The 24,424-nt window shown below is 40.7% G+C and overlaps 1 protein-coding gene across 1 annotated transcript in view; it reads left to right on the top strand.

The window, feature by feature from the left end:
* Positions 1-24,424, top strand: part of ZSWIM5 (zinc finger SWIM-type containing 5) — a 243,007-nt gene that overhangs the window by 190,148 nt on the left and 28,435 nt on the right. Inside the window, exons 3-10 of the mRNA XM_058717621.1 lie at positions 38-186; positions 1,469-1,619; positions 13,990-14,169; positions 19,543-19,719; positions 21,332-21,478; positions 22,224-22,361; positions 23,785-24,045; positions 24,249-24,384. Coding sequence (XP_058573604.1) covers positions 38-186; positions 1,469-1,619; positions 13,990-14,169; positions 19,543-19,719; positions 21,332-21,478; positions 22,224-22,361; positions 23,785-24,045; positions 24,249-24,384 — 1,339 coding nt within the window. The remainder of the gene's footprint in view (positions 1-37; positions 187-1,468; positions 1,620-13,989; positions 14,170-19,542; positions 19,720-21,331; positions 21,479-22,223; positions 22,362-23,784; positions 24,046-24,248; positions 24,385-24,424) is intronic.

Here is a 24,424-nt window from a genome sequence, read left to right on the forward strand (position 1 = left end):
TTCAGGGGATTCATGTCACCATTCCCATTCCTCACAGGTGCCCCTGACCCCACAGCTGGGGCCAGCATTGATGATGAGAACTGTTGGCATTTGGATGAAGAACAGGTGAAAGAACAAGTGAAACTCTTTCTCTCCCAGGGTGGTTACTATGGCTCTGGAAAGCAACTCAATTCAATGTTTGCTAAGGTAAGATATGAAAGGTATTGGGTTTTTTGTTTTGTTTTGTTTTGTTTGTTTTTTTACTTTAATTAAACGGGCCTCACCACACTTCTGGCTTCATGCATTTTAGCTAGCTCACTTGACCTATCTGTCCTGAAAGCTTGAAAACTATTGGGAGATGCTGAACAGAGCAGACCTGATCCCGAGCAGGTGGCATCCAGAGACCCCTACAAACTCACCCTGGTAGTCCTCTTCCTTCTGCTCCACTCTAAATAAGTTAGCATTGCTGTGGGTTTTAGTAAGGAAGCCATCATCCCTCTGCCTTGAACCCAAGGCTGCTGGATGAGGCCTTGAAGAGATTTAGTCTTTTGGAACTGGGGGCTCTCACGGCGGTCTTTCTTTTTTTTTTTTTTAACACCTTCAGTAAAAGATAATTCACACACTGTAAAAGTCACCCACTTAAAGTGTGCAATTCAGTGGTTTTTAATATATTCGCAGATATGTGCAGCCATCACCACAGTCAACTTTAGAACTTTTTCATCACCCTAGAAAGAAATCCCATACCCTTTACCTGTCACTTCCCTATCCTCCATTTCTCCTCTCCCAGCTCTAAACAACCACTAATCTACTTTCTGTCTCTATATATTTCCCTATTCTGGACTTTCATAGGGAAGGAATCATATAGTATGTAGTCTTTTGTGCTTGGCTTCTTTCACCTAGCAGAGTATTTTCAAGGGTCATCCATGTTGTAATATGTATCTGTGTACTTAATTCCTTTTTTAGTTGAATAATATCCTAATGTATGGATATGCCACTTTGGTTTATGCATTCTCTGTTAGTGGATATTTGTATTATTTCCATCTTTTGGCTATTACAAATACTTTTATAAACATTCTTATACAAGTTTCTTTGTGGACATGTGTTTTCATTTCTCTCTAGGATTGAAATTGATAGGTCATATAACTCTACGTTAATCATTTGAGGAACTGCTAGACTGATTTCTAAAGTGGCTGCACCATTTTACATTCCCACCAATGGTGTGTCAGGGATCTGATTTCTCTATATTATCACCAATACTTGTTGTTATCTGATTTTTTGATTCTAGCCATCCTAGTGGATATGAAGTGGTATCTCATTGTGTACAGCAGGCTTTCTTGATATATGCAGAGAACTTGCTTGTAGAACAAGAAGGCTTCTTTTTGGCTCTTTGGATATGTTGTGCTTAGATACTTCATCTTCTCCTCCCCTTCCTTCTCCTGCTTTTTCATGATGTGCAGTCACCAACCCCTGGCCCCTCCTTATGTGTCAGGTTCGAGAGATGCTGCGGATGAGAGATTCCAATGGAGCCAGGATGCTGACGCTGATAACTGAGCAGTTTATGGCTGACCCACGACTCACACTCTGGAGGCAGCAAGGAACAAGCATGACAGATAAGTGCAGGCAGCTCTGGGATGAGCTAGGTAAGTTCCCCTATCTCAGAGAAGTACTATGTCTGTCCTACCAGTTTTCCCCCTGGCAACAGTGTTAGTGAACACTTGCCATCAGTCATTACATAGGTCTTGCTAAATGAACTTTAGCCTAGCTGTGGAAGATACAGGCTTTACACAGGCTATCCAGAGTATTCTGAACTCACTTGTGTTGCTTCCACAGCATTGTGCTTTGCTATTGACATCTGTTCCAGATGTTACCACATAGAAGTCTTTGCTGAGGGAAAACCTCTTCCCTTGGCTTCTACTGCATGGCACTAGCCTGGCTCTCCAAATACTTATCAACCTCACTTTTCTTGCTTTTCCTGAGTTTTCTCTTCTTTATCACTACTAGATGGACCTCTAGACATAGGGCAGTTTCTAAGACTTGGGCCTTGGACTTCTATTCTTCTTCCACTATACTCCCTTGGGAACTTTTTTTTTTTTAATGTCATATCTTCAGAGCTTACCTCTATGTTGATCTCAGCCTTATCTTCTTTCCACTTATCTGAGTTCCAGTCCCATATTAGCACTGCTTGTGACCATTTCCACTGAAAAATCCCCTGATTACCTCAAGCTTGAGAAATCCAAAAATGAACTCAGGCCTTCTACCAAAAAAGGGTCCCCTGACTCTGGCATTGGCACCACCATTCCTCACTCTACCAAACTTAATGTCAAGCACTCATTCTTCTTTCATTCCCAACATTCAGTCACCAACTTCATTTGATGCCTTGACCTTCAAACTGCAATTCAGTGTCCATTCACACCTTTTATTTCCCATCACCACTGGTCTGGTTGAGGGCCTTGGAAATGTTTAGATTAAATTAGACCTGTGGCCTCCTGAATGACCTCTCTGTTCTAGATTTTTCTATTCAAGGCCATCTTCTTTGGTCATCATTTCTCTGTATGAGTCCGCTGCTCCAAGGCCAGTTTTGCAGTGCTAATACTCACAACTCTCCCTATTTTCAGAATCTTCCATACCCTGAATCCAAGCATGGCCCCACTTTTTAGTTATACTGGAAAAGCTCTCTGTGTAGCATACTCTGCAAGTTCTGATACAACTCCTCCATACTTCCTCCATGCCAGAAAGCAACAACAAACTTGGGCACTCATACAAAATAATACAAGAGAAAACTGCAGGTTAGGAGTTTAGTGTGCTCTTCTGGGCTGAAGCCCCTAAAACATACATTTCATATCCTCAGGGCTAAAAGCCTCAGAGTATGAGGCTTAATGACTCTGTAACTATACTTGGTTACTTTGGGGCTGGTAAGTATGAGTTTTTGGTTTTGGGTACTGAGGCTTTTTTATCTGTGGCATTAACGGCTGTGGCATTAACGGCTTTGAAGCACTCATTACCAATGAATAGCTACATTATTGAGTGTTATATGCCATTATCTGTTGAAGATTATACTCACATTTTTTTCATGTAATTCTCATAACAACCCTATAAGGTAATCGTGTGTTTATTGCAAAGAAACAGAGACCATTCTGGTTACTTCTCCATACAGAATAAAATTATAGGAGACTGTCTCTGCCATGACATAGTTACACTTTCTGAGGTGTAGAAATACTGCATTATTATGCCAAAGCTACTGGTCCAACCTGTTGTGACCAAGGTCACGTGATACAATGCATGGCAACTTGGGACTACTTCTAGACTCTTTACTCAGAAAGGATTGCAGTCATGGACTCCCTTCCAAGGTAAGATTTTGGCATCTTCATGTTTTTAGATGGGAAAACTGAACTCAGAAAAGTTAAGTATTTTATTCAAGGTCACATACCAGTAAGTGATAGTTCTACCTATGGAACCGCAGTCTGTTTGATTCCAAATCAAGCATCCTTCTGCAACATCTCCCTCAATTCTATCTTGTTATTTACTTTTTTCTCCAAAGTGCATGTTTTTTTAATTTAAACTCAGCCTTCTTCAGTGAGTTGGTTTTATCTGAGGCCTGAATCTCATAGATTAATTTCTGGCATACTCATGGGATTGTGTTGTGGACTTGGGCTTTGCCTTTGAGACAAAGGTAGGTGAGAAGAAGTAAACACAGCTGGTCTCCAGTGTTTTTAAAGCACTTGTCATATACTTAGGTTCATTATGAAAAGCTCTTGCTTCTGACAGCTTTATACCTAAGAAATTGCTATAACAATCTTCCAAGAAACTCTCAGCATCCTGCAAAGACAGTGATTCTCAAACTTCTCAAAATCACCAAGAGTACTTATTTAAAAAGGTTTCTGGGCCCTGTCCTCAGTTTTTGATTCCGTAGTTTGGAATAGGGCCTGATAATTTGAATTTCTAACAAATTTTTTTTAAAGAATGCTGTTGCTACAACTGAGGGTTGCTGGTAGGGTGTTGGGTGGAAGGATGGGCTAAATGGGCAAGGGGCATTAAGGAGGATACTTGTTGGGATGAGCACTGGGTGTTATATGTAAGTGATGAGTCAATAAATTACATTCCTGAAATCATTATTACACTATATGTTAAATAACTTGGATTTAAATTTTAAAAAATAAAGAGGGAGGGAGGCAAACCAGGAGAGACTCTTAAATACAGAGAACAAACTAAGGGTTGATGGGGTGTTGGGGAGAGGGGAAAGTGGGTGATGGGAATTGAGGAGAGCACTTGTTGGGGTGAGCACTGGGTGTTGTATGTAAGCCAATTTGACAATAAGTTATATTAAAAAAAAATTTTTTTAATAAAAAGAAAAAAGAGGGGGCGCCTGGGTGGCGCAGTCGGTTGAGCGTCCGACTTCAGCCAGGTCACGATCTCGCGGTCCGTGAGTTCGAGCCCCGCGTCAGGCTCTGGGCTGATGGCTCGGAGCCTGGAGCCTGTTTCCGATTCTGTGTCTCCCTCTCTCTCTGCCCCTCCCCCGTTCATGCTCTGTCTCTCTCTGTCCCAAAAAAAATAAATAAAAAACGTTGAAAAAAAAAAAAAAAGAAAAGAAAAAAGAATGCTGTTGCTGCTGTTCCAGAGATCACAATTTGAGAACCACTGCACTAAGGAAAACCTTATTGGGTCAGACACCAAAGTGTGGTGCATTCATGCCTCCCCTAACTACTCTGAGGGTTCCTTAGTGTTCACACAGCCTGCTCACCTGGGAAGACCTAAGTAGGGTTTGTAGGAATTTAAAGGAATGGACTCACTACTTTCAGTCCCTGAACCAGAGAAAATAGAAACAGTCAGACATGAAGTTTTCTCATCTCCCCATATCTGTACATATATACTTTATATTCTGTTAAAATCTATGAAATATCTCGGGGCGCCTGGATGTCTCAGTTGGTTAAGCGTCTGACTTCGGCTCAGGTCATTATCTTGAGTTTGAGGTTCATGAGTTCGAACCGCAAGATTAAAAAGTTTTTTTAAAAATCTATGAAATATCTTTGCTCCCATAAAAGGGCACGTCTTACATATTTGTTCTGGGTCCTATGCCATCTCCTTTTCTCAAGAATTCTGCTCCTGCAATTATCTCCTCCCTGTGGCATTATTTGTTTTTTATTTTTTTTAATGTTTATTTATTTTTGAGAAAGAAAGACAGAGTCTGAGTGGGGGAAGGGCAGAGACAGACGGAGACACTGAATCCGAAGCAGGCTCCAGGCTCTGAGCTGTCAGCACAGAGTCCGACACGAGGCTTGAACTCACAAGCCATGAGATCATGACCTGAGCTGAAGTTGGACACTTAACCAACTGAGTTACCCAGGCGCCCCTCTCTGGCATTTTTTTAAAGGTTTCTTTTAATTAACTTATTTTGAGAGTAAGAGAGAGAACATGCATGCAAGTAGGGGAGGAGTAGAGAAAGAGGGAGAGAGAGAAAATCTCAAACAGGCTCCACACTGTCAGTGCAGAGCCTGACTTGGGGCTCAAATCCACAAACCGTATCATGACCTGAGCTGAAATCAAGAGTCAGACACCTAACCACCTGAGCCACTCAGGCACCCCTCTGTCATTATTAATTTCTCCCTCTCTACTAGACCCATCCCATCAGCATACAAAAATGCTCTAATATCTTCAGTCTCAAAAAAAGTGCCTTTGATGTTTTCATCCCCTTCCAATTATTACCCCATTTCTCTTCTTCCCTTCAAAGCAGTATTTCTTATTTTTAAGTTTTTATTTGAATTCTAGTTAGTTAACATACAGTGTATTAGTTTCAGGTGTACAGTGTAGTGATTCAGCACTTCCATACAGCACCCAGTGCTCGTCACAATATATTCCTTAATCCCCATTACCTATGTAACTCATCCCCCCAACCAACGATTCTGGTAACCAACATTTTGTTCTCTATAGCTAAGAGTCTGTTTCTTGGGGGGCACCTGGGTGGCTCAGTCATTTGGGCTTCTGACTTCTGCTCAGGTCATGGTCTCCCAGCTTGTGTGTTCGAGCCCCATGTCAGGCTCTGTGCTGACAGCTCAGAGCCTGGAGCCTGCTTCAGATTCTGTGTCTCCCTCTTTCTCTCTTCCTCTCCCCCACTCACTCTCTGTTTCTCTCTCTTCCCCTCCCCTACTCACTCTCTGTTTCTCTCTCAAAAAAATAAATAAACGTTAAAAAAATTAAAAAAAAAAAGAGTCTGTTTCTTGGGAGCACCTGGGTGGCTCTGTTGGTTACGCATCCAACTCTTGGTTTCGGCTCAGGTCATGATCTCCTGGTTTGTGGGTTTGAACCCCACATCGGACTCCGTGTTAACAGTGCAGAGCCTGGTTGAGATTCTCTCTGCCCCTCCTGTGTGCATACTCTCTCTCTCTCAAAATAAATAAATAAACTTTAAAAAAGAAGAGTCTGTTTCTTGGTTTGCCTCTCTCTTTTTTCCCTTTTGTTTGTTTGTTCTGTTACTAAATTCTGCATCTGAGTGAAATCATATGGTATTTGTCTTTCTCTGACTTATTTCACTAAGGATTATACTCTCTAGCTTTATCCATGTCATTGAAAATGACAAGATTTCATTCTTTTTTGTGCTAAGTAATATTCCATGTGTATATATTACCACATCTTTGACACTTAAGCTGTTTCCATAATTTGACTATTGTTGATGCTGTAAACATTGGAGTGCATGTATGCTTTTGAATTAGTATTCTTGTATTCTTTGGGTAAATATCTAATAGTGCGATTGCTGGATCATAGAGTAGTTCTATTTGTAACTTTCTGAGGAACGTCCATACTGTTTTCCACAGTGGCTGCACCAGTTTGCATTCCTACCAACAGTGCAAGAGGGTTCCCCTTTCTCTGCATGCTCGCCAACATCTGTTGTTTCTTGTTTTTAATTTTAGCCATTCTAACAGGTGTGAGGTGATATCTCCTCATAGTTGTTTGTTTTTTTAATTCACATTAGTTAACATAGAGTGTAGTATTGGTTTCAGGAGTAGAACCCAGTGGTTCATCACTTTCATATAATACCCAGTGCTCAGGGTGCCTGGTTGGCTCAGTCAATTAAACATCCGACTTCAGCTCAGGTCATGATCTCACAGTACGTGGGTTCAAGCTCCACACTGGGCTCTGTGCTGACTGCTCAGAGCCTAGAGCCTGCTTTGGATTCTGTGTCTCCCTCTCTGTTTGCCCCTTCTCCCACTCGTGCTCCCTCTCTTTCAAAAATAAATAAACATTTTAAAAATTTTTAATAAATAAAAAAATAATAACACCCAGTGCTTATCCCAGCAAGTGCCATCCTTAATACCCACCACCCCCCACCTCCCCTCACCCCATGTAGCCCATCCCCCCACCCACCTCCCCTCCAGCAATCTTCAGTTTGTTTTCTGTGTTTAAGAGTTGTTTATGGTTTCCTCTCTCTCTGTTTTTATCTTATTTTTCCTTCCCTTCCCCTGTGTTCATCTGTTATGTATCTTAAATTCCATATATGAGTGAAATCATATGATATTTATCTTCCTCTGACTTATTTTGCTTAGCATAATACACTCTAGTTCCATCCACATTGTTGCAAATCGCAAGATTTCATTCTTTTTGATTTCCGAGTAATATTCCAGTGTGTGTGTGTGTGTGTGTGTGTGTGTGTGTGTGTGTGTACACACATACATACATATATGCACACTACATCTTTATCCATTCATTAGTCAATGGATGGACATTTGGGCTGTTACCATAAGAGGGAGTGAGAGAATCCCAAGCAGAACTCAGTCTCAAGAACTATGAGATCATGACCTGAGCCGACGTCAAGAGTTGAATGCTTACCCTGAGCCACCCAGGCACCCCTCTTACTCTTTTCAATATGGATAGGCTGACAGTGTTGCAGATCTTTAAGTTCTGCTTCTTTTTTGATTAACAATCCCATCCTTAAATCGTATCTTTCTTCTCACATTTTACTGTAAGCAGTCAAGAGGAACCAGGCTACTCTTTCAGTACTTCACTTAGATAGTTCCTCAGCTAATTTCATCACTCACAAGTTCTACATTCCACAAAACACTAGGACATGAACACAATTTAGCCAAGTTCTTTGCCACTGTATGACAAGGATTGCCTTTCCTCCAATTTCCACTGACATGTTCCTCATTTCCATCTGAGATCTCATCAGAATGGCCTTAACCCTCCATTTTTCTACCAACACTTGGTTCAGGACTATTAAGGAGGTTCAGACTTTCTCTACAGGTCTCCTCTTTTCTTTCTGGGACCTCACCAGAATCATCTTTAAAGGTCTGTTCACAGCAGCATAGGCTTTTTCTAGCATGCAACTCAATTCTTTCAGCCTCTACCCTTTACCCAGTTCCAAAATTGCTTTCACACTTTTAGGTATTTGTTATGGTGGGACCCCACTTCTTGGTACCAATTTATGCCTTAGTCTGTTTAGGGTGCCACAACAGAATACCAAAGACTAAGTGACTTACAAACAACAGAAATTTATTTCTTATAGTTCTAGAGGCTAAGAAGTCCAAGATCAAATGACTGGTAGATTTGGTGTCAAGTGAGGGCCTACTTCCAGGCTTATAGGTAGTCATCTTTTCACTGTGTTCTCCCATGGCAGAAGGAACAGGGGTTTTCATGAGAGATCTCATTCTCAATGACTCTATAGCCCCCAATATATACATACCTATGCACATGCCAGATATGCACATGGAGATAGGTCTTCAAAATTCTAAGGGAAGAAAATAAGATTTCCAACCTAGAATTACACACCCAATCAAAGTATCAATCAAAAGTGAGGGTAAAATCCAGACATTCAGCAATGCAAAATATATCAACTATGGAAAATTCATCTCCCACCCTATCTGAGGAAGCTACTGGAAAATGTACTCTACCAAAACAAGAAAGTAAATCCATAGAGAGGAAGGTGTTGGATCCAGAAAACAGGGGGTTCAACACAGGAGAAAGGAAAAGGAAAGTCCTAGAATGAGAGCAAAATAGTGACATTATAATTTGAGGTTAGATCAACATTAAATGTTTGCATTATTATGACTAAATACATATCTGTAGCACAGTCATGTAGTATACTAATACTACATTACTTTCTTTTTTTTTTTTAACGTTATTTTTATTTTTGAGACAGAGCATGAACAGGGGAGGGGCGGAGAGAGAGGGAGACACAGAATCTGAAACAGGCTCCAGGCTCTGAGCTGTCAGCACAGAGCCCGACGCGGGGCTCGAACTCACGGACCTGAGCCGAAGTCGGACGCTTAACCGACCAAGCCACCCAGGCGCCCCACTACATTTACTTTCTTAAACAACTTTTTTTTCCCCTTCAGGAATTAAAAATTATTTTTGTTTGTTTGTTGTTTGACTATTAGGTTGCAGATTTTTCTGTTGTTATCATTAATTTACCCCCCAATTATTTACCAGTAATTTAAAATCTTCATACAGTATATTTGGTCACATCAAATAATCTATCAATGTTATTATCTTGTTAGAGACATTTCTTCTGGAACCATTTATTTTCCTATTCCTGGTTTAGATTGTGTGCTCTCCAAACCTGCTGCAGGATAATCGTGTAGATACTGCTCTTTACTATCATTCTAGGACTTCCCTTTTCCTTTCCCCTATGTTGAACCCCTGTTTTCTGGATCCAACACCTTCTTCTCTATGGATTTACTTTCTTGTTTTGGTAGAGTACATTTTCCAGTAGCTTCCTCAGATAGGGTGGGAGATGAATTTTTCATAGTTGATAAATTTTGTATTGCTGAGTATCTGGATTTTACCCTCACTTTTGATTGATACTTTGATTGGGTGCATAATTCTAGGTTGGAAATCTTATCTTTTTCCCTTAGAATTTTGAAGACCTATCTCCATTGTCCTCTAGCTTCCACTTGCTGTTGTGAAGTACCAGGCCATTCTTGTTCAGGAAAGTTTTGTTTTTTCTGTTGGTCTTCTTCTAAAATTTTTTTTTAATTTGAAAGAAAGAGAGAGACAGAGGGAGAGAGAGAGAATTCCAAGCAGGCTCCATACTCAGCACGGAGCCCGATGCAGGGCTCCATCTCACGACCATGAGATCATGACCTGAGCTGGAATCAAGAATCAGATACCCAAATGACTGAGCCACCCAGGCGCCCCCTAAATTTTTAAAAAATCTGATCTCCTTGGGTGCCTGGCTGGCTCAGTCAGTAGAGCATGCGACTCTTAGTCTCAGTGTTGTGTGTTTGAGCCTCACGTTGGGTGTAGAGATTACTAAAAATATAAATAAATAAACTTAAAAAAAAATCTAATCTGGGGACACCTGGGGGCCTCAGTCGGTTAAGCTCCCAACTCTTGATCTCAGCTCAGGTCTTGACCTCAGGGTTGTGAGTTCAAACCCTATGTTGCGCTCTGCGCTGGGCATGAAGCCTACTTAAAAAAAATAAATAAAATTTAAAAAATAAAAAATCTAATCCGCTTAATCCTCACTAAACCTTCTCAACTGGGAAACTTGCATCTTTTAGTTTAAGATGTTTTCTTGAAAAAATTTTTTTTTCATTTCCTCACCCTTTTTTTTCTCTTTTTGTCTGGAACTACTTCTGTTATTTGGATATTAGCTTCTAGGTTACTATGCAACAGGCTTAGAAGACAAACAGTCTAGATTAGGGATAAGAAAATAGAGAGTTCCAGAAGGGATGTCTCAAAAAATAGTAAAATTGCTAGATTATTTCTTATGACTAAATATACTAAATGGAGATTGATTCTCTAGTTTTATTTTTTTCTCTCATTGTTTTGGTGTGTTTTTGTTTTCGTTTTTGTCTTTTATCTTCCAGGTGGTTTCCTCCGTTTTATCTTTCAAACATCTTACTAATTTTTAATGTATTTTTTGTCACCATAGGTTTAATTTCCAAGAGCCCATTTTTGTTGTTGCATCCTGCACTTTTTTCATAGATGCAGTATCTTCTCATTTTGCTGATAACAATTGCAGGTTTTTTTATTTAAGTTTTCTTTCTTCTCTGCCTTTTTTGTATTTCCTCCCAAGTTTTTCTTCTTTCTGTTTACTTTTGTTCTCTGTCCTTTATGTCAGATGCTTTCCTCATATACCTAACATTTCTTAGCTGTCCATTTCTATTTAAGAGTAACAGTTAAAAACTAAAAGGAAGTTCTTTGCATGTGTGTGCACGCACGTATGTGTGTGCATGTATGTATGTGTGTGTGTGGCCTTGTTAGTCAGTTTAACTGAGGATGATCTGGCTGGGTTTTTTCAGTTATCTGCTATGTTTTCTGTCCTTGGGCTAATTTGAATCCTCCAGTCTCTTGTTTCTGGGTTATAAGCCTGTCATAGTCTTCTTAGAACCAGGGGGGGAAAGAGGGTTAGGGTTGAGGGTTAGGGTTGGGTTGGAGGGTATCCATTTGTTCAACATGTATTGATTTCATCCCTCAGTTTTTAGTATGGAAACCCCATCCTTGGCTGTGAGTAATATTTCCAATCCAGAACCTCTCTGAATCAACCTTCCCAGTGAGTAAAGTTCTGGTCTTCTTCCAGGAGAGGGGAGGAGCAGGCACTCAGTTGCCTTGAATAGAGTAGGAACTTTGGGATCCTGAGACCTTTGACAAACTTCTAACCAATTTTACTAGTTTCAGCCCCACTTTCAGTAGGGTTCTGAAGCGTGAATCAGTCTGCTTCTGGGCTTTCTAACCACTGATGGAGGTTTCCGCTTTTCTGTTCTGCTAGGTCAGCTATCACTCATCCACAAGCTTTCCACATTGCAAAATTTTGTGGCTATTCTCTTTTATCTCTCCCATTCTCTGTGTCTGTATGTGTTTACACCTGTTTTTATCCTTTTACTTTCATTTTAGTGAGGTTTCAAAAGGAAACAGTGGTTAGCTATCTTTAATGGGAATTAATTCATGTTTATTCTTCGAACTGAAATGCCATTTCCTTTCTATAACTTCTGCTGACCCCACATGCAGAATTCATTGTTCCATCATGTATATTCTCATAGGATTTTATGTATGTCTATGATAGCATTTGCCATACTTTATTATTATAATTATTTGAGTGAATCCTAACTATGATTCCCTTCAGAGCATCATAATATAATACTATTACATTACACAGTGTAGTTTTTATTTCATGGTAGATTTTTAAAACTGAGCCAGTAGAAATGAATTTTCACTATCTTCAGGTAGTATCTGAAATTAGGGCTAAAATGGCCTTTAAACCATTCCTATTTGAGTTTGAAGGACCTTGAAATAGTGTTTCAAAGTACCTCCATCCACAGATGTAGCTTCATCCCAAAAGATGTTTAACTTAAGATACTTTGCAGCCAGGCTTACTGCTGGTCTGAGATTGAGAATATATCTAGTTCAGTTATAGCCAACCTTGAAAAGAAGCAGGTTTGCTTGAAAAGAAGGGTAATATGGTTGGAGAGACAGTACTCATATATTGTATAGAATATGTGATACTCTGCTACAGTGACAGAGAAGATCCAAGAATGTGATAGTTTTAAGACATCCTAATAGATCAACTGTATCAAAATCCAAACTGAAATAAACCATTTTTCTTGGAAAAAGGAAATACTAAAATTCTGCTATGTGCCAAGTAATATGCTAGGCCTTTTACAAATGTTATTTCATTTAATTCTCACAACATCCCTACAAAGTAGTTGTTTGGGGGACATCTGGGTGACTCAGCTGGTTGAGCGTCTGATTTTGGCTCAGGTCATAATCTCACAGTTCATGGGTTCAGACCCCAAGTCGGGCTCTCTGCTGTCAGCACAGAACCTGCTTAGGATCCTCTATCTCCCTCTGTTTCTGCCCCTTCCCTGTATGATCCTGTTTCCTCTTTCTCTCTCTGCCCTTCCCCCACCTATGCTCTCTTTCTCTCTCTCTCTCAAAAATAAATAAGCATCAAAAACAAAGTAGTTATTGGGGCCCCTGGGTGGCGCAGTCGGTTAAGCGTCCGACTTCAGCCAGGTCACGATCTCGCGGTCCGTGAGTTCGAGCCCCGTGTCAGGCTCTGGGCCGATGGCTCGGAGCCTGGAGCCTGTTTCCGATTCTGTGTCTCCCTCTCTCTCTGCCCCTCCCCCGTTCATACTCTGTCTCTCTCTGTCCCAAAAATAAATAAAAAACGTTGAAAAAAAATTAAAAAAAAAAAAACAAAGTAGTTATTTATGTGCTCTCAGTTTTAGTTGAGGAATATGAATTTCAGAAAGCCTAAAGTCTACTAACCAAAAATTGAAACCTTTTCTGAGCACCTCCCTTCTGACCCCTGCCCTTATGCTAAGTGCCCTTCCTCTATCTTGCTGTTGTCCCCATATCTTTACCTTAACACTCATCATATTCAAGTAACATTATATGTATCTATCTATCTCCCCCATTAGTCAGCTCCTCAAGGGTTGGAACAATGTCTTATTCTCCAGTAGGAGAATAGACCTTGAACATAGAAAGTTCTCAATAAATATATGTTGGACTACAAATCTGAGCTCAGAATTCAAGCCCAAATCGGTCTTGTTCATCATTACAGGCACATATCCAGATATCCAGGAAGGATATTTAAGGAAGCTCTGAGAAGGAAAAATAAGCCATTTCTGAAAACTTTAGCAGATTTTATTTCTTTCTTTATTTTTTGAGAGAGTGTGTGTGTGTGAGAGAGAGCTGGGGAGCAGCAGAGGGAGTGGGAGAGAGATCTCATGACTATGAATGAGATCACAACCGGTGCCGAAATCAAGAGTCAGACACTCCTACCAGCATGGAGCCTGCTTGGGATTCTGTCTCTCTCCCCCCATCCCCCACTTGTGCTGTCTCTGTCTCTCACAAAAGAAGTAAATAAACTTTAAGAAAAATATAAGTAAAAAAGGTTAGATGCTCAACCAACTGAACCACCCAGGCGCCGCAACAGATTTTTTTATATTGAGAAAAGCTGATGTTTTGGAAACTTTTCCTACCACTAAAAATAGAAGAGAAGAAAAGACTGAAAAATTAAAGCTTAACATACATCAGAGGAGAGATATCAAGAATGTTGGTTGCTTTATTTTCCAGGGGCCTTATGGGTATGCATCATTTTAAATCCACATTGCAAACTGGAAGAAAAATCCTGTTGGCTGCAGCAACTGCAGAGGTGGAGTGACCTGGATGTCTGTCCCCTGGAGGATGGGAACTATGGGCATGAGCTACCCAACATCACCAATGCACTTCCCCAGAATGCCAGTCACAGCCCAGGTGAGCCTTAAATCCTTCTAATGTCTTTGTGCCTGGAACTCCAAAGGTGGGAGGGTAAAGTGCTAAAACAAAGGTGGCTGGACAGTTGGCTGTCAGTATTGTCACCCTCAGTAAGAAAAGCCTGTCCTTTGTTTGTCTTGAAATACCAAGCCTTAAGTAAGGGTAAGCTTTTATCTTTGACATTATGGATGCTGTCTTTTTCTGTATCTAGAGTGTCCTTACAGTGCCCAGCATAAATTCCTAGGGTCCTCTGCATGAATCCTCTTTACCTTTCAAGTTCATCATGACTAATGGATCTTGGCCTCAGTTGGGGTTGGTTTTAGCTCAGAAGACTTACCTGAAGAGAAGAATGGAAGGCCTGCAAAACACAGCTTTTAAAATGGCTCGACAATTGCTTTTCTTACTTTCCTGTTTTCCTCAAATGTTTTTATATAGCAGATAGCTAGGATGGATTATCTTCCCAAATTACTGCTAGGACTCTTGCCCCATTTTAAGATAAATCCAACAATACTGTACTCTCTGCCTTTTGAGCCCAGTGACCTACGAATATCACTGAGCATCAGCATTCACATCAGTTTTTAGTTCATCTAACTCAGGCTATTTGCTGTTGGCAACTAATTGCTCTTTAGCCCATTGGAAACCTTTATTGGTAGGGGATTTTTTTCACACATTGATTTTACATGTCAGTCCCTTCTATTTTAAGTGATAAATCTGATGTTTTTAATTCCAAGGAGAAAATTTAAATTGTTTTTGCCAGGTTTTCATCTAGTGTCTCATAATTGATTGTCAGTATATTCAAGGCAACTAAGGTAACAAGAAGTGAAAAGACTATAGTTTTGCCATTTCTTTAAGCTACCCTTTACTCACACTCATCTAACCTCCACAACACACCATCCCTTTAGTATTGGCTTTAGATTGGCATAGAGAATCAAATGCATGTAAAGACATGCTTCTATTTTGGCAGTTTCTTCCTTATCAAATTGGTTATTTGTTGTTACTGATTCTCATTTGAGAATATTGCTTCTTCTACAGTCTTCTCAAGTTGTGGCTGATTTAGCTCTTAACGTCTCTTTACCTAATGGGGCAATAGGCATCCTGCTTACTCTTCATTGCCATTTCTGTATCATTGTCTTTTCCTCCTTCCCAAAATACCCCGCAGCTTTAAAGTTAATGCCATCAAAATATACTATCTGCTACCCTTCTGATTTGGGTCATTTTAGACCTCTGGGTCAATCCCCACACCCGCCCCCGCCCTCTCCCCATCCCTTGAAGATTTTTGTTCTCTGCTATCACTACTTATATTGGAATTCTTGATTTCAGTAGCCACACAGATGATCCTTCCAATATTCTAGTCTCTTAATTCTTTGACCTCCTATCTTTTAGTAGTCTTGTCTACCACCATAATTGAGCCATGCAATCCCAAGATCATACTCTAAGCCTTGTCATTACCACTAGCAATACCTTCTTCATAATCTAAATTTCAGGCAGCTCTAATAACCATCATCAGTCTTGCTAGTTTATTTTCTCTAGTATGCCAATTCCAATAATTCTTTAACCCACTAGGAACTTTGATCCTGCCACATTTTCATTTTCCTGGTAGCCTCATTTTCCTCCTTATCCAGGTTAGATTCCTTGGTGCATCATTATAATTACTCTCAACACCTACATACTCAACCTCCTTTTTCCCTTTATTTCACTCATAGAGCAAGACACTAACTTTAGTAGCTAAGTCCAACTCTAATTTCTTAGTGCTCACACCCACAGAGCTGAACATGATGAAGAGAAACATAAGTGTAAGTAACTGGTCTTACTTTAAGTTTATGACTACTGATTTTGAATGGGACCATAGTACTGTCCAGACATCCACATTTCCCTAATCTATGCCTTCTTTCACTCTTCTGAATTACTATTTCATACCACCTTTGCCTGAAAACTTTATTCCCCTTCCCTCTGCTTCCTCACTTTCAGCTGATAGCCTTGCTTCCTGTTCACTGAGAGTATAGGAGCAATCACAAGAGAATTTCCAAGAGTCTCTCATCTGCTTCTGTCTGTGCCCATCTTCTTCCTCTTCCCTGTTTTTATTCGTGCTTGTAAGTCTAAGCCCTCTACTTATTCTCAAAATCCTATTCCTTCTTTTTTATCCAGGACATCACTCCAGGAATTATCTCCTCTCTCACCTGCTTCACAAATTTTTGTGGATTATTCCTATGAGAGTATACAAATACATTGCTTTCTCTCTCATCACAAAACAAAACAGAACAAGACGAAACAAAACACAATACACACTCATGGTGTTCCCACATGCTTCTCTAACTACCATCCTGTTTCTCTGAGGTAGTAGAAATAAGTGGTAGAACTAAGAAAAATAATTTAAAAGAATAGTATATATTTATTATCTCTCCTGCTCATATTCTCCCTTGAACTCACTCTAGTCAGCTTTCATCCCTCCACTACTGAAACTGCTCTTGTATGGGTCACTGTTTCTAAATATGGCCAAATCTAGTGGTTGATTCTTGGTCATAATCTTACTTGACCTGACAGTAGTATTTGTTACAATTGTTTACTTTCTCCTTCAAACACGTTTTTCATCTTATTTCTAAGACACTACTCTCTTGGTTCTGCTCTTACTTCATTGGTTCCTCCTTCTCAGTCTCCTTTACTGTCTCCTCCCCGCTTCCTAACCTAAAATGTTAGAGTGCCTAGGGTTCAGTCATCAAACCACTGCTCTCTATATACATACTCTCTTGGTGATTGCATTGTTTTAATAATCATCTGTATACCAACAAATCCAAGATTTATATCTCCTTGACCAGAATTTTCCTCTCAACAACTTCAGACTTGTATGTTCAGCTGCCTTTTCAATATCTCCACTTTGATATTAATAGGCATCTCAGTAGGATTTCTTACCTATTAAACCCCACCCAAACCTGCTCTCCTATAGTCTTCCCTATCTCCACATATGGCAAATCTGTCTTAAAAACCATGGAGCCATTCTTGATTCTTTTTCTCTCTTACTCCAGATCTATTCCATGAGCAAATATTATTGCCTTTACCTTCAGAATATATCCAGAATCTGTATATTCTTATCTCTACTGCTTATTACTCTGGCCAAGTTGCCATCATCCTTCTCAAATTATTGCATTGACTTCCTAACTGCTCCTCCTGCTTCTCCCCTTCCATCTTATGTTCTCAATACTGCTGCCAGTTATCCTTTTAAAAAGTGGATCACACCATATACCTTCAGCAGCTCAAAGCCCTCTAGTGACTTCTCATCTTTCACTCATGGCCTGTAAGGCCCTTGGAGCAAGCCTCCAGGGATTGCTAGTATCTCTCTTACCTCATCTCCTATGATTTTCCTGCTTGCTCATTCCATCCTAAGTACAGTGGCCTCCTCACTGCTCTCAAACACTCCAAATATGCTCCCACCTCAGGATTTAGCATTTGCTATTACTTTTGCCTGAAATACTCTTCCCTTAGTTATGCCTAAGGCTTGCTCTTCAGTTCCTTGAGCTTTCTGTTCAAATGTTACCTTATTAGAGACCATTCTATATAAAACAATAGGGGTGCCCGTGTGGCTCAGTTGGTTAAGCGTATGACTTTGACTCAGGTCATGATCTCACAGTTTGTGGGTTTGAGCCCCACATCGGGCTCTGTGCTGACAGCTCACATCCTGGAGCCTGCTTCAGATTCTCCCTCTCTCTGCCTCTCCCTCGCTTGCACTATGCCTCTCTCTTTCTTTCTCTCAAAAATAAACATTAAAATTTTTTTTTCAATTTAAAACAACCCCCACCCAATACCAGCTTGCCTTTATCCTTAATCCTGCTTTAGTCTTTTGCATAGTATTCATAACCATCTGATATATCTGATATACTATATATTTATTCAACTATCTCTGCCCATTTAACTGTAAAGGCCCACAGTTCCCGGGTGGCTCAGTCAGTTAAGCATCTGACTCTTGATTTTGGTGCAGGTTATGATCTCACGGTTCTTGGTATCAAGCCCTGCATCGGGCTGACAATGCACTGACAATGCAGAACCTACTTGGGATTCACTCTCTCCCTCTCTCTCTGCCCTTCCCTTGTTCATGCTCTCTCTCTCTCTCTCAAAATAAATAAATAAACTTAAAAAAATCAAGTCCCATAAAGGCAGGGACTTTATATATCCTCAGCACCTGGAACAAGTACCTGCTATGTAGTAGGCACTATTTGCAGACTTAATGAATATTGGGAGCCTAATCCCCACTGTGGGCTGAGCAGACCCAAGGTAGAGTCTCAGTTCAGGAAGAGAGGTGCTTAGACTGTAGCCAGCAGAAGGTACATTGTGCTTCTACTGAGGGACAATATGAAGGAGAAGACATTTCAGTAGATATGGTCAGTGCTTTTCTAACTTAATCATCCAAGCCCATACACTATGGGATATATCAAATTCTGAAGAGATGACTGTATTCTAAGGACTTTTGCTTAATGAATAAATATGTTCATTTCTTTCATGTTCATTCTGAATCCTCTGGCTTTCCCTCCCATTTTTTTTGCACAGGCTCAGTGGATACAGCCCCTCATTTGGGCATCTCTGGAAACATCTGCATAGTACTTTAGCCCTTGATCCCAAAATAGTTACAGCTGCCCTTAATCTGGCAGAGAGTCAATTAAATAATCCTTTATGGGTTTTTTTTATTTCCTTAAATGTAATTTCTATGAGTCCTTCTGTATATACAGTTTGTGACAATGTATCTTTCACGTGGCCTTCCTATATACCACCCTAAGCTGTTTTGGTTTCCTTGCAGCCTTTTTCCTGAAGAGATATGGCATGGTAAGACTCCGTGTTAATTAGTCTTGTCAGCATCAGTTTTTCACATTAGAGAACAAGCCTGTAAGCCTATAGGTATCAGTATGATAACGGGACCAGAATACACAGGGCTTCAGCTCTTTTTCAACTTTTAATATCAATTATATCGAAGTCCTTAGTCTGATAAGGGTCATGCTGTAAATGAGACAGGTTATAAATAGGCCAGGGAAATTACCTGTTTCTCTCTTATTCTGACTTCTATAGAAGCAGTTTGTATCCTCATAATTGAGCAGCTGGGCACCACAGTCCCTCTTCTCTTTCATGTGGCTCTTGGTCCTAGGAGAAATTGGTCTTCTGTAGAAGTAAAAAGGCAGCCATAGATCTCTGGAGAAAGGTTGTTCCCATACAGGGCACAGATACATTAAGGGCTATCCAATAAAGAGACAGCACCTAGACAGATGGTAGAATGGCTGCTCTCACTAACCACAAACTATTCTTCTTCTCTTCCTCCTACTCTGAAGAAGACCTATAAGAGTTAGAACTTCAGATTACCTGTCATTGAACTGCTGCATTTCTTTCTTTCCCCAGACTCCTTATCCAGACCAAGACGAACAGTGTTCACTAGAGCCATTGAGGGCCGTGAATTACATTGGCAGGACAGCCATTTACAGCGAATAATAAGCAGCGATATATATACAGCTCCTGCCTGCCAGCAGGAAAGCGAGAGACTACTGTTTAATTCCCAAGGCCAGCCACTGTGGCTTGGTAAGTGTACCTCTCCTCTACTCTAAGAATTTCAAAGCCCAGTCTTAACTTGTGCCACACCAGATCTGCATAGGTGCTGGCAACACAACTACAATTTGGACAGATCTTTTGGGGCCTTAACTAGTGACTCAGGGTATTTATGTGAAGCCTCAGCCATTTGCATGTGTACTTAGCTGAGGTACAATGACCTCAAACATTGGAATTTGTGTTCTGTTTCCTGAGTTTTAGGAAAGGAAAGGAGTCAGTAAATCTCAAAGAGTACTAATAAAACCATTAAATATCAGTTCATAAGCTCTTAGTCAACATTTGCTGAGCAACAGTATAATCTACTCTGAAGTTAATATGTTTTGCTAAAAATGCACTAACTTTGAAACTTCATTTACACTGTGCTAGTAACTAGGGCATTATCTGCATTTGTCACCAAGCTGTCTTCCTTTCTTCCTTTCCACCTTTCCTAACCCGCTTCATCATAAAGGAACAGAGCTGTTATACTGTGGGTTTAAACCTTCCTCTGGCTGACTGTCAGTCTCTTCTTGACTTTATCACAGGATGCCCGTTCCAAAACAGACAGTATTTTTTAAAAAATACTCATTTTCTGAGTCTTACAACAATGACATATATTTTTATATCTTCTCCCAATTCCCTAGTTCTATCCTTCACCTCTTATCCTTGTCTTTCTCAAGATCTTTCTGAATATGCATGTATGTCCCTATCTCTCTTTTGAAAGCCTTGGCCAGACTCACTGTGGGCCAGTACCTGAAGTCTCCTTTGGTCATCTTTCCTCTTTGATCCAATACTTCTAAAACATGAATCTAATAGGAATGTGAAAATGTATACACCTCATCAGTAAACAAAGATGAAAATCAAAACAAAACTGAATTACCATTTTTTGATTGTCAAATTGTCAGAGAGTTTTTTTTAAGTTTATTTATTTATTTATTTTGAGAGAGACAGAGAGGGCAAGCAGGGGAAGGGCAGAGAGAGAATCCCAAGCATGCTCCGCAGTCAGTGCAGAGCCCAATGTGGGGCTCAAACTCACAAACTGTGAGATCATGACCTAAGCTGAAACCAACTGTCTGATGCTTAACTGACTAAGCCATCCAGGTGCCCCAGAGATTTTTAAAATAAAGATAATTAGTTTATGGTGTGGGAAAGGTTGCGTGGAGATAGTTACTCTCATTTACTACTGGTAGGAATGTAAATGCTTGCAACCTGTCTTGCACATTTTTACTTCCTTTTGCTGGCAAATGAGTTGACATATAATAGGTTCTCAGGAAATGTAGGATTAATGAATGAATGAGGCCTTTCCCTTTAGGCAGTTAGTTGCTACTTCCATTGGGTTCCCATAGTACAAGTTCACAAAGAGGTGCTTACATTTTATTATCCTAGCTGTGTATTCCTTTCTATGCCATACTGAGGCTGCATGGTAGCTCTTTGAAGGTAGTGCCTGTGACTTACTCAGTTATATTCTTAAAAAATAAAACATTGGTCTTGGTAGAGTAGATAGCAGTTGAATTTTAGGAACTGAGCAAAACACAAACTCCCTTTGTCAAATATGAATTTTCCTGATTGGAAAATCTAACCCAACCAAAATATTTTCTTCATCTGGTAGAGCATGTGCCTACAGCCTGTGCTCGGGTTGATGCCCTGCGTTCCCATGGTTATCCAAAAGAGGCCCTCAGACTCACGGTGGCCATTATCAATACTCTGAGGCTGCAGCAGCAACGGCAGCTGGAAATCTACAAGCATCAGAAGAAAGGTATAGTGAAAAGGAGCCATCTTAACTCCTTAGGCTGGGGCTGATGAGGATCCTTAGGGGCTACAAGGCCTACTATTTTATTTTCATAAAATTTCATGGAGTGGCAGGAGCTAGAGAATTTCAGGTTTTTCTTTTCTTTTTTTTTTTTAATATTCATATTTTGAGAGACAGAGTTGTGGGGGGGGGGGAGGGGCAGAGAGAGAGGGAGACACAGAATCCGAAGAAGGCTCTAGGCTCTGAACTGACAGCACATAGCCCGACGAAGGGCTCGAACTCACAGACCATAAGATCATGACCTGAGCTGAAGTCGGACGCTTAACCCACTGACCCACCCAGGCACCCCGAGAATTTCAGGTTTTTCTACTTGCTGTGTGGAATGCCTGACTTTATCTCTATGAATCTCAGGGTTTTTTATCTGCAAAATGGGAATAATAATGCTGGTCTGCCTCCCTCACAGGGTAGTTGGAAGGCCCACTAGATCTAGTATAAGGTGACCTTTTTAAAACTGTAAAATTATATTTACATATTTGTGCTGCCAGTGAGAAGCCTAAATGCAGACCTCAAGACCTTACATCTGACTGATAAACTTGTGACCAGTCCTATGAATCTAAGGCAAGACAAAGAGGGAAGATTTTCTTTAAGTCTTGAGGCTAGTGCCCGAAAGAGACTAATGAGGAGACCCAGGCAGGGACAGAGAGCAGTGTGTCTCCATCACTTTCTAAAATTTGGGTGTGCTTATTTCCAGAACTGTTACAGAGAGGAACCACAACCATCACAAACCTGGAAGGTTGGGTGGGCCACCCACTGGATCCCATTGGCTGCCTGTTTCTCACTTTGACTGAGGCCTGCCGTTTGAACGATGATGGCTATCTGGAAGTGTCAGGTACAGGGGTCAGCCTGAGGAGAGCTGGAACTGCCCTTGGTAGCCCTCTCCTCCCTGCCAGACTCTATTCTACATTTCATGCAGCCTTTTTTCTCTTATCCAAATTGGACCTGCCCTGACTGGCTGCCTTGGCCTTCCTTTCTTTGCCATCTTCCTTTCCCACTCTGTAGACTAACCCTGTCCTATTCTCCCATTTTACCTTGCCAGCCTCCCTTTGTTCCCCTCACTTCTATACTATAAATGCCTAAAGAGTGTGATCCAAAGGGAATAAGAAGAGTGAGAGGGATTTCAGGAGGCCGAGGCTAAGGCCAAGCCTCAGAGCAGTCTTGAAGTGGAAAAGAACTTCCAACAAGAAGAGTGTGTGTAACCCTTGCGATTTCATAGTACTCATATTTCCTTTTAACTTCTTCCCTCATGATGGTTATATACCAACTTTACCAATGAGAACTAGAAGGAAAGGAACTTAGCAGTCTCAAAGTAGCAAGGACCAGAGACAGAATTGGTTCTTCTTTCCTTTATGCCATCACTATATTATATACATACGTCTGTTATAGTATTTAGCTCACTGCATTACAGTTTGTTTACAGGTGATTATCATACTAGACTTTAGCTTCTTGAAAGCAGAACTTATGACTTACTTATCTTTGTGATCCCAGCACTTAGTGCAATACGTCTCATTTAATAGTTTTCCATAAATACTTACCAGATGAGTGGAGGGATAAAGAAAAGGAACCAAGACTCTAAACCTGTGTAAGACTTTAAACCTGTGCTCTTTTTCTGAAACTTTGAACCTAGAAGTAGAACATATGAAGTAATAATAACATAGAAGTTGTCAATGTTACAAAAGTAATAGTTTAACTGGATGGATTTGGATTTCTCTGGGTAAAGATACAAGGGGTGGCCCAAGCTAGAGCTGCCCTTATCTTCCCTCTAATTCCATGAAAGGAAATCATAATCTTTGGTCTGTTTCATCTACATAATGACATTTACATCTTGAAAACCTGAGATTGTACTTGGGATTTATTCACCACTGATATACACTTAGCTCCTTCCATATGCTATGCCCTGGAGATGCATAGGGCAATGAGTTAAAGTCTCTTCTCTTTAAGATGCTTGCACTGTCCTGAAAGAGACAGATACAAAATCAGATAATCATGGTATTACATAATGTGTTAGCAATTAATATAAGATCTTCTTCTTCCCCAACTGGTCTAGCCACTTCACATACTGGGAAGGAGTTGGGAATCTTTGTGGCTCTGTATAAGCTTTTTTTCGGTATATTTTCCTTACTGCTCTGGGGTTCTGATTCAGCTTCCCAGTGCTATCTGATGACTTAACTGTCACTATTCCAGAGTGGGAGGGAGAGAGGAGCAGAAAAATCCACAGAGCTGACCTAAAGAATCTGGTCCCCTGTTGCCCTCAGATATGAATGAAAGCAGACCCCCTGTGTACCAGCATGTACCTATGGCTTCAGGCTGCCCAAACAGCCATGAGTCCTACCTGTCATTGGCCCTGGAAGTTGCTCTGATGGGGATGGGTCAACAGAGGGTGATGCCTGAAGGCCTCTACGCACAGGACAAGGTGTGCCGTAATGAGGAGCAGCTCCTAAGTCGACTTCAGGAGCTACAGCTGGATGATGAGCTAGTGCAAACACTGCAGAAACAATGTATCTTACTACTGGAAGGTAAGTGGAGAGGAGTTTTGTCACAGTGTCTTAGGCCCATGATTCTGGGTTCCCCTCCAACAGAGCACTGTACAGAAATATTTTTTTACATGAAAGTGTAGTGAAAGTTCCCATGGCCAGCAAACATGTGCAAGACCCTAGTCCAGGTGGGCAAATTAGAAGCATACAGATAAATAACTGGCTGTCTTATCTTCTTCCTGCAGGGGGCCCCTTCAGTGGTTTAGGAGAAGTCATTCACCGAGAGAGTGTTCCCATGCATACCTTTGCCAAGTATTTGTTCTCAGCTCTACTGCCTCATGATCCAGACCTGTCCTATAAATTAGCCTTACGTGCCATGAGGTAGGTAGCCCTTTCCCAGCCCAGTTGCCTCCATCAAAGC

This window comes from Neofelis nebulosa, chromosome 2, assembly GCF_028018385.1.
Source record: "Neofelis nebulosa isolate mNeoNeb1 chromosome 2, mNeoNeb1.pri, whole genome shotgun sequence".
In the NCBI taxonomy this organism is placed as follows: domain Eukaryota; kingdom Metazoa; phylum Chordata; class Mammalia; order Carnivora; family Felidae; genus Neofelis; species Neofelis nebulosa.